The sequence below is a fragment of the Sciurus carolinensis genome, chromosome 18, assembly GCF_902686445.1.
Source record: "Sciurus carolinensis chromosome 18, mSciCar1.2, whole genome shotgun sequence".
In the NCBI taxonomy this organism is placed as follows: Eukaryota; Metazoa; Chordata; class Mammalia; order Rodentia; family Sciuridae; genus Sciurus; species Sciurus carolinensis.
In genome coordinates, this window is record NC_062230.1 from 24,786,734 (window position 1) to 24,802,157 (window position 15,424).

The 15,424-nt window shown below is 50.3% G+C and overlaps 1 protein-coding gene across 1 annotated transcript in view; it reads right to left on the bottom strand.

Moving 5' to 3' along the window:
* Window positions 1-3,321: 3,321 nt before the first annotated feature.
* Scnn1g (sodium channel epithelial 1 subunit gamma) overlaps window positions 3,322-15,424 on the bottom strand; it is a 28,826-nt gene continuing 16,723 nt past the window's right edge. Inside the window, exons 7-13 of the mRNA XM_047532712.1 lie at window positions 9,950-10,048; window positions 8,206-8,323; window positions 7,830-7,908; window positions 7,687-7,744; window positions 7,438-7,499; window positions 5,106-5,181; window positions 3,322-4,759 (exon numbers count right to left, since the gene is read on the bottom strand). Coding sequence (XP_047388668.1) covers window positions 4,379-4,759; window positions 5,106-5,181; window positions 7,438-7,499; window positions 7,687-7,744; window positions 7,830-7,908; window positions 8,206-8,323; window positions 9,950-10,048 — 873 coding nt within the window. The 3' untranslated portion in view covers window positions 3,322-4,378. The remainder of the gene's footprint in view (window positions 4,760-5,105; window positions 5,182-7,437; window positions 7,500-7,686; window positions 7,745-7,829; window positions 7,909-8,205; window positions 8,324-9,949; window positions 10,049-15,424) is intronic.

The window sequence follows — 15,424 nt, forward strand, 5'->3', positions numbered from 1 at the left end:
TGACCAGCCCCTCTGCCTGCCCCTGCCCTCCAAGGGCCCCTACTCTGCTCTTTGTTCTCTGTCTCCCTCTCTTTTCTTAGCATTTATCATCAACTGCTGTGTAACTGACTATTTATTATACAGATGACTTTTGCTTCTGTCTCTTTAAGCCCCAGTGGCATCAAGTTCTGTGGGCAAAGGATTATCATCTGCTTGACTCACAGGTGCATCCTCAGCTCCCATGATTGGGTTCCTATGACAGATTATGACACACAGTAATCACCATGGAAGGATGAATGGTGCCCTACAGTCCCCCGATACCCGCCTCCTCATCCCTGAAACCTGTGAATGTTATCTTCTATGGAACAAAAGGAAAAGGACTTTGCAGGTATAATTATAATTAAATTAAATATAATTATAATTAAAGGTCTTCTGATGAGAGGAATATCCTGAATTACCTGAGTAGACCCTAAATGTAATCACAAGTGCCTTTACATAAAGGAGGCAGAGGGAGATCTGGTGGCATCAGAAGTCTGTGTGATAATTGAAATGAGATGTTATTCTGCTAGCTTTAAAGATAGAGGAAGGGGCCAGGAACCACGGAATGCAGTTCTGGAAGTTAGAAGAAGCTAGGAAATGGCTTCTCCTCTAGAGCCACTGATGGGAGTGCAGCTCGGCTGACACCTTCACTTAAGCTCTGTAAGACTCATTTCAGAGTTCTGGCCTCCAAAACTGTAAGAGGATAAATTCTGGTTGTTTTACGCCACCAAGTTTGTGGTAGTTCGTTATAGCATCTAGAGGTAACTGGGACAGTGCTCCATGTACATTTGTTGAACAAATAAGAACTTGCTAGGAGACTAAAGGAGATGCCAGTAATGCTCACAATGGGCAGAGAGTAACTGAGAAAGGAAATGTGGTGAAAAATGTCACAGCTACGTATGAGTCAAACAGCTGGAGGACTACAGGTGAAGCAGCTCTTTTTGTTGAAAAGAGAGATTAACAGTGTTAGAGAGTATTAAAGACCATGGTCACCAAACTAGGCCTTTGTTTTTGCACAATGGAAAACAGAATGGTTTGTGCTGGGGATCAAATCCGGTCTCGGTGCATGCTAGGCAAGAGCTCTACCCGCGACCAAGGGCGCACTGTATTCAGAGATGACGACATTTCTACCTGGACTTGAAGGATGAGTGAATGAGTGGAAGCTGAGTGGAGCAGGAAAGAGGCCAGAGTTTGGCATGGCTGTTAAGTTGGCGTGTCACCTAGAATTATCGCCGTAGGGTGAGTCCTTGCAACTTAAGAAATATGGCCATGGTGACAGGGAAGTCATCAAACAAGAAGTGCTGTGGTCCAGGCAGTCCTTTGGCAACATGCTGCTGATGCAGCCTGGAATAGGGAGGGGAGGAAGGAGGGCTGGGAGGCTGGGGGATTCACGAGCTGTGACCCTCACATTGCTTTGTCTTTTACCCAGGCTCCTTCTCCTGCTCCAGCTGCTTCTTAAACACCGGGGTCCCCGGGTGTAGGGTCCCGGGGTGTCCATTCTCAACTCTCTCCTCCTCTTTTGACCTGTTTTCCCCCAGTGGTCACGTAATCCACACCTTGATTTGCAGTACCTTCTTGATTTCCACATGCCCAGACCTCGCTCCTGAATTTTCAACCCCAGGAGAGGCTGGAGTCTTTTCAATATTCCCTTGGGAGGTAAGTTCCAAGAGAGCATATTGAGTTTGAAGTGGCTGTGACTCACCAGGGAAGATTGTCTAAGGGTGGAAGAGGGGGACATGTGTCTGGGACTCAGGGGCCTGGAAGGGGGGAAAGTCTGAGGTCAATAGCTCAGATAGTCTGAGAAAACCAGGGGCGCATAAAGATAAACATTCCCATAATTGACAAATGGAGTTACCATTCCTTGGAGTCAGCAACTCCTGGCCATGGCGGCTGCTTAAAAGGGGTCTTGAAAAAACGTTGTTCTTTTCTACTCTCAACTCTCTCCTGGGACAAGAATGCCCATGGGATGGGAAAGATGAGCCTGAAGTCAGAAAGGACCAGAGAAGACTTCCTCAAAGGCAGATAGAGTTGCCTCGGGGGAAAAGCCTCCCCACGGAAGACAGTTTGCACAGTGGCTAGGTGCACAGGCTCTGGAACCATAGTCACTAATGATGTGGCTATGTGGGTTCTTTATGCCTCAGTTTCTTTATTTGCAAGAATATCGAGCTGTCGGAGTTATGTGAGCTGATGTGCATGGAGTGCTTAGAAGAATCCTTAGCAAACAATAAGAACTCAATAAATATGTCCTTGTTATTGTTTTTATTAGCTCCACAAACTTTTCCTAGATGCCAACAGTGTATACAGTTCTGTCCAATCTGGAGGCAAAGAGATAAATCACCATTCCTGCCCCCACAGAGCACGTGGTCTCTGTGAAAGACAGCCAAGTGGATTAAAAAAAAAAAAAATTGTGTCTGGGGTGAAAAATTTATACTGGTGGAAGTTCCACCTTTGGGCGACAAGCGTAGGCTCCGCGGAGGGGGTAACATCTGCCTCTGGCCTGAAAGAGCCAGGGGAGAAGGAGAAAGGGCAGTGCTGGGCTTTGTAGGAGCCAGGCAGGAATGCAGACAGCAGGAGCCGGGGGTGTGCCACCCATGTGCTAGGGGACAATTGAGCCAGACGCTGGCAGCCCCACCTTCGTCACGCCCAGCAGCACACCCAGCCTGGCTGGAAGCGTTCCCACTCGTGACATCATGCAAGGCAGGTCAATTCCACGAATCTGAGGGCACAGCCGCCCGGCTCTGGCCTTGGGGGAGGAGGAGGAAGCTCCTCTCTGGGTAGTGCCCAGGTGAGCATCCACTGCAAGTTCCCTGTCGGCACCGGCTGCAGCCACTCAAGCCCAGCCTGCAGCCCTCTGTAACCCGATGCTTATCTGCACCAGCCCTGGCTTCTGTGCCCACTCCCCAAGGGAGCTCTCTCCAGCCTAGGGTCACTATGACCTCCTCTCTGCTGGCTGGCGTGCCTCTTGGCTGTACCCTGCCCTGAGGGCCAGTGGAAATACCACATGGGGCAGAGATGGCTATTCCAGTCACAGGCCTGGGGTGGCTGGACCAGGTGTCCCTGGGTCCTAGGACCTGGTAGGTTCCTCACAGCTTCTCTCTTTCACAAAGACTCTGGACTATACTAGTAGCCGTCCCTGTGTGGTAATTAGCCCTGAAATTAATCCTCCATTCATAGATGAAGGACCTCCTTCTGCCTGATGAAATATTGTAGACTTGGCTGGCTCTGTGGGTTTGTGACATAACCACTCAACTCGGTGGTGGGAACCCACACACCAGCCATAAACAATATGTACACGAACAGGTGTGGCAGTGTGCCAATAAAACTTTATTGGTGGACACTGAAATTTGAATCTTATATCACCATCACGAGAAACCAAATATTCTTCTTTTGATATTTCTTTATCAGCTATTTAAAAAGTAAAAACAGCAGCAATGCATTCTTAGTTCATGAGCAAAACCAGGGTTTGGCCTGCGGGGTGTCGTTGGCTGTCCCCTTGGCTAATTTGTGTAAGTGCTTAGGACAGGGCCCAGCATCCTGTTCTGTTGACACTGAAGCTGGAAGGTGTGAATATAGGCTGTCATGTGGTTGGCAAGACACTGGAGGGGCAGTGGGAGTTCTGGCCCTGGGTGGTACTGAGCCAGTCAAAAGCAAGGGCAGCTGAAGAAGGGTTAGGACACCAGCTATGCCCTTTAGCTGGCCCTTCTCTGCTTGGGAAGGGCCCCAGGAACCTCCTTACTTGCCCAGAGCAGGGCCCCACCCCAACCCCAGAGTAGACCATCCTACTCCCTCCACCTTCCTCCACTGCACCGCTTCCTAAACACACTACCAGGGCTGGGGCCAGCTCTCTGCTCTGGGGCACAGAGGACACCTTGCCCCAGTGTCAGTGACTGAGGACAATTTGTTCGCCAGCAGCCCAAGTCCAGGACTGGCGCTTCCTCCTGTCTTTGGTTATCAGGCGGTAGCTGTCCAGTCTGGCTACCTCCTCAGGCCCCAGCCCAGGCGGGGGGAGCAGATGAAGCCCTGGGCTTCGGGCTTTGGAGGCACCTTCTCTCTCAAGATCCAGTGCAGAGCTCAAACTTCTGGCCTTTACCCAGACCAGCACGGTTTCCTTGGCCCTCTGTCTCTTGGGCGCCATGTGCTAAGAGTTGGGGCCACAGGATCTCCTCAGCCTGGCTGGCTATGTTGCTGGGCAGGGTCCAACAGGTCCTCCTGCACGTGTGTGCCCAGGCCCTATCTTGTTCACAGAAGGCTTTTAGTCAGTGTCTCAAAAGCCCAGAGAGGGGACGGGGGTCCCCTCTGTGTCTGGGAGACAGGGACTAAGTCCTCAGACCATGACTAGCTCTTTCCTCCCGTTCCTGCCTCAGGGCTCATCAGTCACCTGGGTGTCTGCGAGCTGGTTGGGGAAGGCCCGCTCCAAGCGCAGGGTATTGTATCTGGGGGGCGGCGTGCCGGGCACCTGGGCCCCTGGGGCTGGAGGCAGGCGTAATGCAGAGGTGAAAGTGGGCAGGTCGTCGTCAATATCGAGGGCTGGGTTGTCCTGGCCCTGCTGCCTGTGGGGCGCCTCGGGACAGGAGGGTGCCTGCTTCCGGGCCCACCATTCCTTAGCCTTTTGCCACTGGTGGCGGGCGATGATGGAGAAGGAGTCAATGAAGAACACCTCGATGATCTCGATGACGCAGACGACGGAACAGCTCATCCACAGGCCCAGCTGGCCACCGAAGTTGGACAGAAGCATCTCGATCTGCGAGGGAGAACATGCCACGCCATGAGGAAGTGCCCTTCCCCCAGCCGGCCTCCCACAGGGATTCTGCTCTGGGACTGCAGCTGCCTCCCGTCCTGGGCGTCAGGAAGTAGCTGTTCAGACTTGCTTCCCAAGGTCACATCCCCAGGGCCCCGAATAAGTTTGGAGGAAAAAGCAGAGAGGCCTCCTGACCCCTCTCCCTCTGTTTGCTCTGCCTGGAGGCCTGGCTGGCTTCTCTCGGCCTCCGTACTTCAGGTGGGATCCCCATAAGCTGACTCTGCTCCCCAAAGCCAGGCAGACGGCACATGTGTGGACTAGGGACAGGTCCCAGAAGGACACCACTCACACTGTTGGCCGGGCTCTCCATGATGGATCTCTGGTTCAGGTCTTTGTAGAATATCAAGAGTTTGGCCAAGTCAGTCCTGTAGAAATTCCAACAGGTGAGGCCCAGGTGGGTTGGGAGTGTTGGCATGCCTCCAGAAGGCCAGCCTCTCCTGCCCTGTGTGGCCCAGGCTCTGAGCCCCCTGGGGATGCTAGAACCTGGTCCATGGGGGCTTCTCCTGTCCCCGGAGTGTATCTGCATCTCGGATCCTCCAGACTAAGTTGGCCCATCCAGCCACTCCCGTGTGCTCTCCACTCAACCTTGACATTGGTAAGTGTTTAATTGCAAACTTGAATACATAGAGGAGACAAGCAGCTAATGTACATGAGCGAGGCAGGCTGGGGAATAAGGTCGTAGTGGTAATAACCACAATAACAACCAGCATTTATCAGGCACTTCCTGTGCTACCAAGCACTGTCGTTAAGAACTTTATGTGAATTAACTCAAATCTCACGATACCCCTTGAGGCAGGGAGGTTTGTTTTAATCATCCCCCATTTTACAGATGTGAAACTCAGACCCAGATTAAGTAACTGGCCAACTAATCATTGTCTAAGCCAGTATTCAAACCCAGTTAGATCTGGCTTAAGTTCATGTTTTTTTGTTTGTTTGTTTGTTTTCTTTTGTTTATTTGTACCAGGGATTGAACCCAGAGGTACTTACCCACTGAGCCACATCCCCAGCCCTTTTAAAATATTTATTTAGAGACACGGTCTTATCGAGTTGCTTAGCACCTCGCTTTTGCTGAGGCTGGTTTTGAACTGGCAATCATCCTGCCTCAGCCTCCTGGGCTGCTGGGATGACAGACATGCACCACCATGCCCAGGAGTTCAAGTTCGTGCTCTTAACCACTGCTCTAAATTGTCTCCGATAAGGCTGGTAAACTGGAAGTTGTGTGCTCTTTTTAAAGGAGCAGCTATCACTTAGCTGTGTGGTGCTATACAAGAGGGAGGTTCACTGTTGCCAGAACTTTTTTTATCTTTCAGGAAAAACTAGAAATAATGAATTACTTGTACAGGGCTAGATTTGGTTTAGGGGTCATTGATTTGCAATACTTTAATGGTTTGCAAACACTTGGTCTGTCACTAGACTGAAAACCCCTTAGTGGCAGAAACCATCTCTGCTTGGTCACCTGGGTGTTCACAGCATCTGGCACCTAGTGAAGTCCCAATCAGTACTGGAGGCCAGATTTTTGGAGGCCAATGGAGCAGGCCCAGAGCTGGGCACTGGGAGACACTAATGACCCAGAGGAATGTGAGATCACATGGCCTGAGTGACAGATGTGAGTTGCCCCTCTCCCTTCTTTAACTCTATCTGCTGAGGTCCCTGGACTCTGGCCTGGCTGATTTTTGCTAAAGCTCCTTCAGAAATGATTTGTGTGTGTGTGTAAAATTCAAATAGGATTAGAAGCTACAAGTTTCCGCGGAGCATTTTTCCAAGTGGGTTGGGATACATCAGTAAACCATGAAGCAAATGTATTGTGCTATGACCTCTATCTTTTACGAACTAAAACCAGGGAAACATCAGAGTGCATTCAAAAGAAAATTTGAAATATTTACCAACTGAGATGGTATAGCATTAAAGAATCAGATTAGCACACTGTGACTAATGGGGTTGGAAATTCTCTTGGCCCTTCCTCTGAATCTGAGGGTTCTGAATCTGAGGAGTCCATCAACAATGGGGTGGAGGGTGAAATTTTCAGAAAAAAAATATTGCATTTGGATTGAACATGTACAGACTATTCTCTTGTCATTATTTTCTAAACAGTAGAAATAATAATATAGTTATGCAGTATAACATTTACATTGTCTGAGGCATGAAAGTAATCTGGAGATGACTTAAATGAACAGGAGAATGTGACCAGTTCTATGCAAATACGATACCATTTTACATAAAGGACTTGGGCATCCCGGGATTTGGAGATCCATGGGCAGTGGGGGTCCTGGAACCAATCCCCAGAGGGTACTGAAAGAGGACTGTAAATAATTGGTTTGGCCACACTACTGTGTATCATCTGAAAATCAGCCCGAGGGCTTTGTAAAGCATAAGGAAATACTGTTGCCGTCTTTATTCCAATTACATATTCAATGAGCCACAATGTAAAAAGCATTTCATACTATAGATCAGGTCAAACAAAAGTTTGAGCAGGGCCTGGTTCATGATAGGAGCTTCATAAATATTTGTTGAATAAGTGATTGAATGAATGAAAAGGAGAGGGCTTGGCAAGAGGAAGCAAGCCAAGAGGCTGGAGCCCTTGGGCCACAGAGGCAGAGGGAACCGGGTGGAGGTCAACTTACTTGTTGAACTTTTTGTTGATTTGTTGGCTTTGATCCCAGTTGAGGACAGGCAGCAGCCATTTCTGTGATGGAGAAAGAAACAGTGGGTCTTGGGGATGCCCAGCTCCCCTCCCTTCTCAGACACCCCCTTTCCCTGGCCGCAGCAAGACAGCTCCACCCCCGAGTCACCCCCCAGGACAGAGGACAGGCAAGGATATTAGTGAGGTGCCCGGCTGGGGGCTCAGGGGAAGAGTGGGCAGTAGGATTTACCTCTGAAACCTCAGACGGCCACTGGGCCAGGCTGGTGGTCAGCGTCCATTCCTTAAAGCTTAGGAGAGGAAGGGACAGAGCGAGCGTGGGTGGCCTGGCCCAGCACACGCTGGCCCTCCCAGCCCTCCAGTGCGTCCCCTCACCTGCAGGTTTCTCTGCACACTGACTGGCAGTTCAGCTCCTCCTGGACGAAGGCCTGGTACAGTTGGTAGTAACAGTACACTAGAGGACACGGTAGAAAACAGCCTGAGCTCTGGGGCCAGGCACGGGGCCGTTCCTGGGGTCACCGAGTTCCCACGCTCTCACATTGATTATCTAATTATTTCTTCTCCCATTGGGTCCTTAACTGGGAAGCCTGATTTAAGTCAAGCTTGACAACAGAACTAAAACTCTAGTGAACATCTAATACTTCCCTCAAAGCAAAAGGCCATGGAACCGGGAGTGTCGCGGGCAGGTGGTTGCAGGGCTGGGCTGACCTGCTGGCGAGGGGTGTGTAAGACGGGGGTGGGTCACACTCACTCCAGTTAGGGTGCTGCTGGTAGTTGCAGTAACTGGCTGCCGGAGGCAGAGGCTGGCTGTACTGGGCACACCCACATTTCTCCACCATCTTGGTCTGGAAGCACGAGTAGAGGCAGATCTGAAAGAGGAGACCCAGGGGTTCCTGAACGTCCCTGCACGTGGATGCCGGAGGCCTCCCTCCTGCCTTGTGCCTCCTGCACCAGCGACCAGGTTCATGAATGTACCCCCTTAGGCTAACTGGGTGGCTCCCTGACTCCAGAGGGACTGAGCTGGGACATTTATGGGGAATTTGGCATGAGACATGGGAACCAGGTTGAGCGAGGCCTCAACCACACGAGACTGACGCTGGGGTAAATGTGGAAACTGGAGCCGTTGCCAAGGAACAGAGAGAAACAAACACAGTCCCAGCATTTCCAATCCCAGGTCCAAGCTCTCCACTCGGGATCTTTGGGGATCTGAAGTGACCACAACATCCAGGAAGTGTTCAGTATGAAGGCTAATGGCAGGGGCTCTGAACTTAGGCCATTTGAGTTCAGATCCCAGTTTTGCTACCTGCTTGCTGTGTGACCCTAGGCAAGTCACTTGACCTCCCTCTGATACTTTGCTTTCAGGTGTACAATAATACCTACTCCATGAGATTATCATGAAATCTCATCAATTAGATAAAGTGTTTGTACATAGTAGTTTAACATTAAATATAATCCAGGAGCATCTTTCCAATGAGCTCATCTCTATTATTTTTTCATTAAATTCCATTCGCTTGTGTTTCATTAAATTCCATTCGCTTGTGTTTCTGTTTCTTTAGGAGGTACCGGGGATTGAACCCAGGGTCTTGTTAAGTTGCTTGGGGTCTCACTTAAGTTGCTGAGGCTGGTTTTTGAACTTGCAATCCTCCTGCCTCAGCCACTGGGGTTACAGGTGTGTGCCACCACGCCTGGCTTTAACTCAGTGTCTCGCCCACCTCTCAGCTCAGTTCTGATGGAAGCTGGAAGATTCTGTGTTGAGGGTGCCTGGTTCTCATTCTGCCGGGAAAATTTCCACAGACCTTCCAGGTATCCCAGTAGGAGGCCGACTGCAGACTCCCAGGATGTGACATGAGCCCAAACACATCACTACTAGTCACACTTAAGAGTGGAAATCCCTAATGCTCGCAAAGGTCGGTGATGTTCTGGACGGCTAGAGCGGGTGAGACCTGTGGAGTCCAGAGAATGCCCGGCTCCTTTAACGGGGCTGCTCTGCCAGTATTTATCCTGCAGGAATATGGGCTCAGTGCTGCCAGACCGCCTCATTTCCAAGGTCAGGTGCGCAGCTTGGAGCTGCCAATCAGGAGCCCCTCGATCTGACCCACCCTCCCCCAGTGATTGTTGAGGGGGATACACCTTGCCCAAGTCGCCAGCAAGCGAGAGATACAAGTGGGCCTGGAAGCCCAGCTGGTGGCCCCTCAACCTGTGTCCCCCAGGGCAGTTTCTCTCCTGTCCCTCACTTGCCAAGACCCACTTGGGAAGCGGGCCTGTCTCGCCTGTACACTGTGTTCCACAGAAACCTCAGTGAATCAATTAGGCTCCGGTTACAGAGAACCGAAGAGGACTGGAACCAGCCGGCATCATTTGTTCTTGAGGTCTTTGGACCAACCCCAGGTGTCCTCACCGTAGTTCCTGGTCCCAGACACACCCCAACCTAGATGTAACTTTGTCCCCTGGGTCCGGGCCACAACCCAGGGTAGGGCGCCCCCGCCAAGCCATACCTGGAGGGAGTAGGCAGCGTCGTAGATGTTCCTGACTGGCACATCGCTGCCGTCCTCTGTGCACTGGCTGTACGGCTCACTCAGCTTGAAGGACTCGGTCTGTAATCACAGGGACCCAGACAGGGCTTAGCTAGCTGCTCCTGGGGTCTGGACAGTCATTTAGTCCTTCCCATGACGGAAATGTACTGAGCACCTACTAGGTGCCTGGGGCCATTGTAGGTACGTGACATCCACAACCATCATGATGGACAATTCCCTGCGCCCCAAAGTTCTAGAAGGGTAGACAGGTGGATAATAAGCAAATAAATAATGAGTGGACTTTGGATATTGATGAATGAGACGGGGCAGGGAGACCACAGGGCTGGAGCAGGGGTAGGGGACGCAGTCTTTCCCATAAAGTGATTAGAAAAAGTGTCTCAGAAAGGCACCTCTATGGCGTTGTCAGCTCAACGTGAAATGATGGCAGAGAACTGGCCTTGTCAAGAAGTGGGGGAAGAGGACTGGGCAGAGAGAGCAGCAGAGACCTGAGGCAGGAGGGGCCAGTGCGGCTAGAACGTGGCCAAAGAGGGACACGGCAGGGAGAGACGGAGTCAGAGAGGGAGCGGGGCCAAGTCACTCCCTACTAGAAATCAGGACTTTGGTTTTCGGAATCCTAGTAAGCCACTGGCACACCTGCTGGGAGAGGCTGGGGGAATTAAAAAGATGAGCAGAGACTGAGAGCTGCCTGGGATTCCGGTCCCTCCGAAAGATCCACTTCTTCACCTTCTGGCTCTGGATGGCGGACGGAAAAGAGCTGACGTAGAAAGGTCCATGGAAAGCCAGCAGCACACAATGACACCCTGGTCATCAGAGCAGGCAAAGACTCCCTGACACAAGATTCGAAACCTTTATTCAGCTGGGCGTGGTGGTGCACGCCTGTAACCCCAGCAGCTCGGGAGGCTGAGGCAGGAGGATCTCGAGTTCAAAGCCAGCCTCAGGAACTTAATGAGGCCCTAAGCAACTCAGTGAGACCTGTCTGTAAATAAAATGTAAAAAAAGGGCTGGGGATGAGGCTCAGCGGTTAAGCGCCCCTGGGTTCAATCCTCAGTACAAAACAACAACAACAAAACCCTTACTCAATTACAATTTATCGTGGCTCACTTAGTTGACACTAGCTTAATATTTGGTACTGCACATAAACGATCCAGGCAAGCTGAAAAGGGAAAGCAAACAAACAAGACAACAGGGAGGGGACGGCTTCTCTGGAGGGGGAGAGAACTCAAATATAAATGGTGGCCAGGGTCAGCGAGGGTCCAGGCTCTGCAGGTGCGAGATCACAGTGCAACAGCTTTTTCTTTTTTTGGAGAAGAGAGGGAATCGGGTAAAGGAAAGAGGCTGGGCGATTTGTAGGAGGGAAGAAAATTCTTCCCTGCATGCAGAAAGAATGATAATTGGGTGAAATGCAGAGGAGAGACTTGACCCAGGTGGAAAGGAGACCTCTGAAGAGGCTGTGATCTTTTTCTGTTTGGATTGTAATTCATCTGCTGACCCATTAGTCTCCCTCAATTAACTGCAAGTGCCTCAAGGGCAATTGAGAGTGCTCATTTTGAAACGTTTAAATAACAAACAGAAGCCAAAGGGAAAGAAGCCGGCCGGCCTCCCTCCCTTCCCAGGGCACCCACGGTTGAACAAACAGGCAAATGCTCGCTTGCCCATTCACTCTTCCCTGCAATCTGTCCTTTTTGCTACCAATAATGAGCTTCTTTCCAAGCCAGTACGGAATACATAGGTTGAGTCGCTGGGTAGCAAACCCAGTTAGAGCTTCCCGTGGTGCCAGGGCTGGGCTGGGAACAGAGATGCAGAGTTGCAGAGATGCTGAGCGGGGCTTCCCCCAAGGGCACCTGGGCTCCTCCCTTGATCCCAAGAACCAGCTTGGGGACCACTTCCAGGAAACCACCTGAAAAAATCATTTCAATTTCTGTTTTTCGAGGATTCAATAGCCTTCGACTCTACAGTGATGCTTATGGAACTTGGTTCAGGTTGAGGCAACCAAGGGTGCTCAAATGGGGGCAAGGAGCTTTTCAGTGGGGGAGAGAGGTCTTTAACTCCTCAAAGACTCTGCTGGATGAACTGGACAGTGCCTGGTCCACTCCCACCTCCAACTCTCAGTTTTCCGCAAATGCTGGCTTCGGGAGGGTGGGGCAATGTTTGGGCTTCTGCCCTGACCCTTAGGGCATAAAGTCAAGAGTGTGTGTATATGAACATGCACAAATTAAGTGTGTATATGTGTGTATTTATGTGCATCTGGGTGTGCATGTGTGGGAGTGTGTATTTGTGCACGTGTGTGGTGGAGGAGAGGGTATTTGTGCACCTGTACATATGTATGTGTGTATATGTGTGGGACAGAGGATCCATTTTTATCATATCAAGTCCTAAGGAGCAAGGGACAGCTGCACAGGAATCCTTAGCTCCCCCTTGAAGACAGGACTGTGTCCAGGGGAAAGCCCATAGCCTGAGGGATGGGGCAGTGAAGGGTGAGGAGCGGGTGGGAGAGTCCCCCCCTGCCTTCCTGCGACTGTGAGGGGTTACTGGACAGTATGGTCTCCCCCTCCTTTGGGTGGGCAGCTCAGCCGGCTCCTCCCAGCAGGGCGGCTTTTGGACTATTGCTTTTGTATCTCCAAAGGCACCATCTCAGAGTCTGCCTCGCTGCAGCCCAGAGGTTCTCAAACTATGTTCCATCTGCATCCTGTTTTAGGGTTCACAGAGGGCTGGGCTGGAAGCAGGCTGGGCTCACAGGTGAAGGCAGAGCACTCCTGCGTTTCCGTTTCCACGGAGTACATTTCCACGTGAGACTTCCTTTCAGTGAAAGACCCTCCTCACAGCAAAAAGGACACCTCAGCTCCTTCCAGCCCCTGAGGGCATGATAGAGATGCCTACCAACCCTAGTCAACAGGCCAAAATGGCGCCTGTGCTGTTCCCAGCAGCAGGAGCCCAGGTCTCTTGCTGAGTGTAGAAAATAAATGAAGTCCCCTTTTTACTCTTGCTGGTCATGTCCTGCCCTTGATTCTCAAAATGCCCAGTTGCTTCTGCCAGGGAGAGGACAGCAGCGGTAGCGGGGTTGGGGAGGGAGCAGGTGGGGGGTCCCCTTCTGGAACCTGTGCAGGTCTGGGAAGGACTGCTTATTGAGAAGGCTGACTGCTTTAGGTCTCCAAGCTGCCTCAGGGACATCTCTTACGGTCCCATCCTGACTATCTCCTCCAACTACGTGCAAAGGTAGTTGGATTCTGAGCTCTCCTAAAAGGCTGCTTCTGGAACAGCCATGTCATGATCAATGTTATACTCAATGATAAATGGCAGGGGTGCCAGGCAGGTTAGATAAGGAGTCAGAAACACACAATGAGACCAGGTGTGGTGGTGCACACCTGTAATCCCAGCAGCTTGGGAGGCTGAGGCAGGAGGATTTCAGGTTGGAGGCCAGCCTCAGCAACTTGTGAGGCCCTGAGCAACTTAGTGAGACCTTATCTCAAAATAAAAAATAAAAACAACTGAGGAGGTGGCTCAGTGGTAGAGTATCACTGAGTTTAATTCCCAGTATAATTATTATCATTAATAATGATAATATAGGTTGTGCATTCAAATAAATCTGAATTCAGTCCCACTGTGCTGCCTCTGATCAGATTACTTGGCCTGCCCGAGCTTCCGTTTTTCAAGAACAGCCATGAATCCTGATCGAACACTTACAATGTTCCTGTGATAAGCATCTTACATATATTGACTCATTTAACCTCCGTGACAGGTCTACTTCACAGAAGAGGAACCTGAGACACAGAGAGATAAGATAACTTGCTCAAGGCAATAATGGTTGGCGGGAGACAGAGCTGGGATTCAAACCCAGAGGCCCCCCTCTCAACTCCTGCACCCTAAGCACTATCCTAAGGATTCTTTGAGCCTGATGCCTGTAAAGTGCTTTGCAGTGTCTAGCCCGGAGCAAGTGCCCCTTGGAGGTTCATTTTAATTATTACATTAGGGATACCTCCCTTTCCCACCCTCATCTCTCCCAGTACAGCAACATGAATGACTGATGTTCCCAAATCTGTCCTCCACCAGAGACTTTCTATTGAGACCCAATTGACCACTGGTCATTTTTTACTTTGGTGGCCCATGCATACCTTAAACACACCAAACTGTGGGAATTTGCAAAAGTAGCCCAGTTCTGTGATCCCGTAAAGTGACAAAGTCTATTTTCCACCACTTGATTCTGGATTTGTCCTATGACTTTGGCAGATGGGCTATTAAGAAGTAGACACTTGAAAAGTGTCATTGGAACTTGCCTTCTCTTGCAGAGTTTGGAGCCCTGAGACCACCGTGAACAGGTCTGAGCCCGCAGCTTGTGGAGAGAGACCTTGTGGAGGAGAAGCGAGGTGGCCCCCAAACACAGAGGTGGACCTGACATGCCATGAGTGGTCACTGGTTGAGATCAGCTGAGCCTGGTCTGAATCAGAAAACCTGGCCAGATGAACCAGCCCACATGGCTAACCTACAGATTGGGAGCTAATATATGATTGCTGTGTGAAGCCATTTAGTTTTGGGGTGGTTTGTACACAGCAAAAGCTAACCGTCGCGATGTCTAAAATTGAGCTCAGCATCTCCTCCACCCCCCTAAACCCTGCTCCATCTCCTGTGTTTCTCACATTAGCTGATGACACCCCAATCTGACCAGTTGTCCAAGCTAGACACCTGAGCATCATTCTAGAAACTTCTCTCCTTCGTTCTATTTACTCATCAAGAGCTGCTTAGGAGGTTTCACCCGCCCTCTCTCACCTGGATCTCGAAAGTCTCCCAGTTGCTCCGGGGCCTGGAACTTTCCCTTCCTCAGCATCTCCTCCACCCCCACCTCTTACGCATCTGAATCACAGGTCTGGTCCTATCGCTGCTCCTCACTTCCTGGTGATTCAAGTCCAAATGCGCCAGCCTAGCCTTCAAAGTGCTGCCCAGCTGGCCTCTCTCTGTCTGCGTTTCAAGTTCCACCTCCCACTTGATTCATTTCATTCCAACAGACACCATCCTCGTTCAAGACTGGGAGGCTCAGCAGGACAGAGAAAGTATACAGTTGGCTCTCCACATCCACAGCTTCAAACAATCGTGGATCAAAATATTTTTTAAAAATTGCATCTCTCAATCCCAAGCACCACAAAAAAAAAAAAAAAATTGCTTCTCTATCTGTTCAGACTTCTTTCTTATCATATCCCCTAAACGATCAGTACAACTATTTATTTACATATAGTATTCATGTGGCATTAGATATTACAAGTAATCAAGACATGACTTAAAATACACAGAATATATGCAAATACTCTGCTACTTTATTTAAGGAATTTAAGCATCCATGGATTTTGGTATCCCATGGGGGGGGGGTAGAACCAATGCTCCCTCCAGTACCAAGGAAAACCTGTAAACTCTAGGAACTTAGTATAAGGTAATGAACCCTATGTTGGT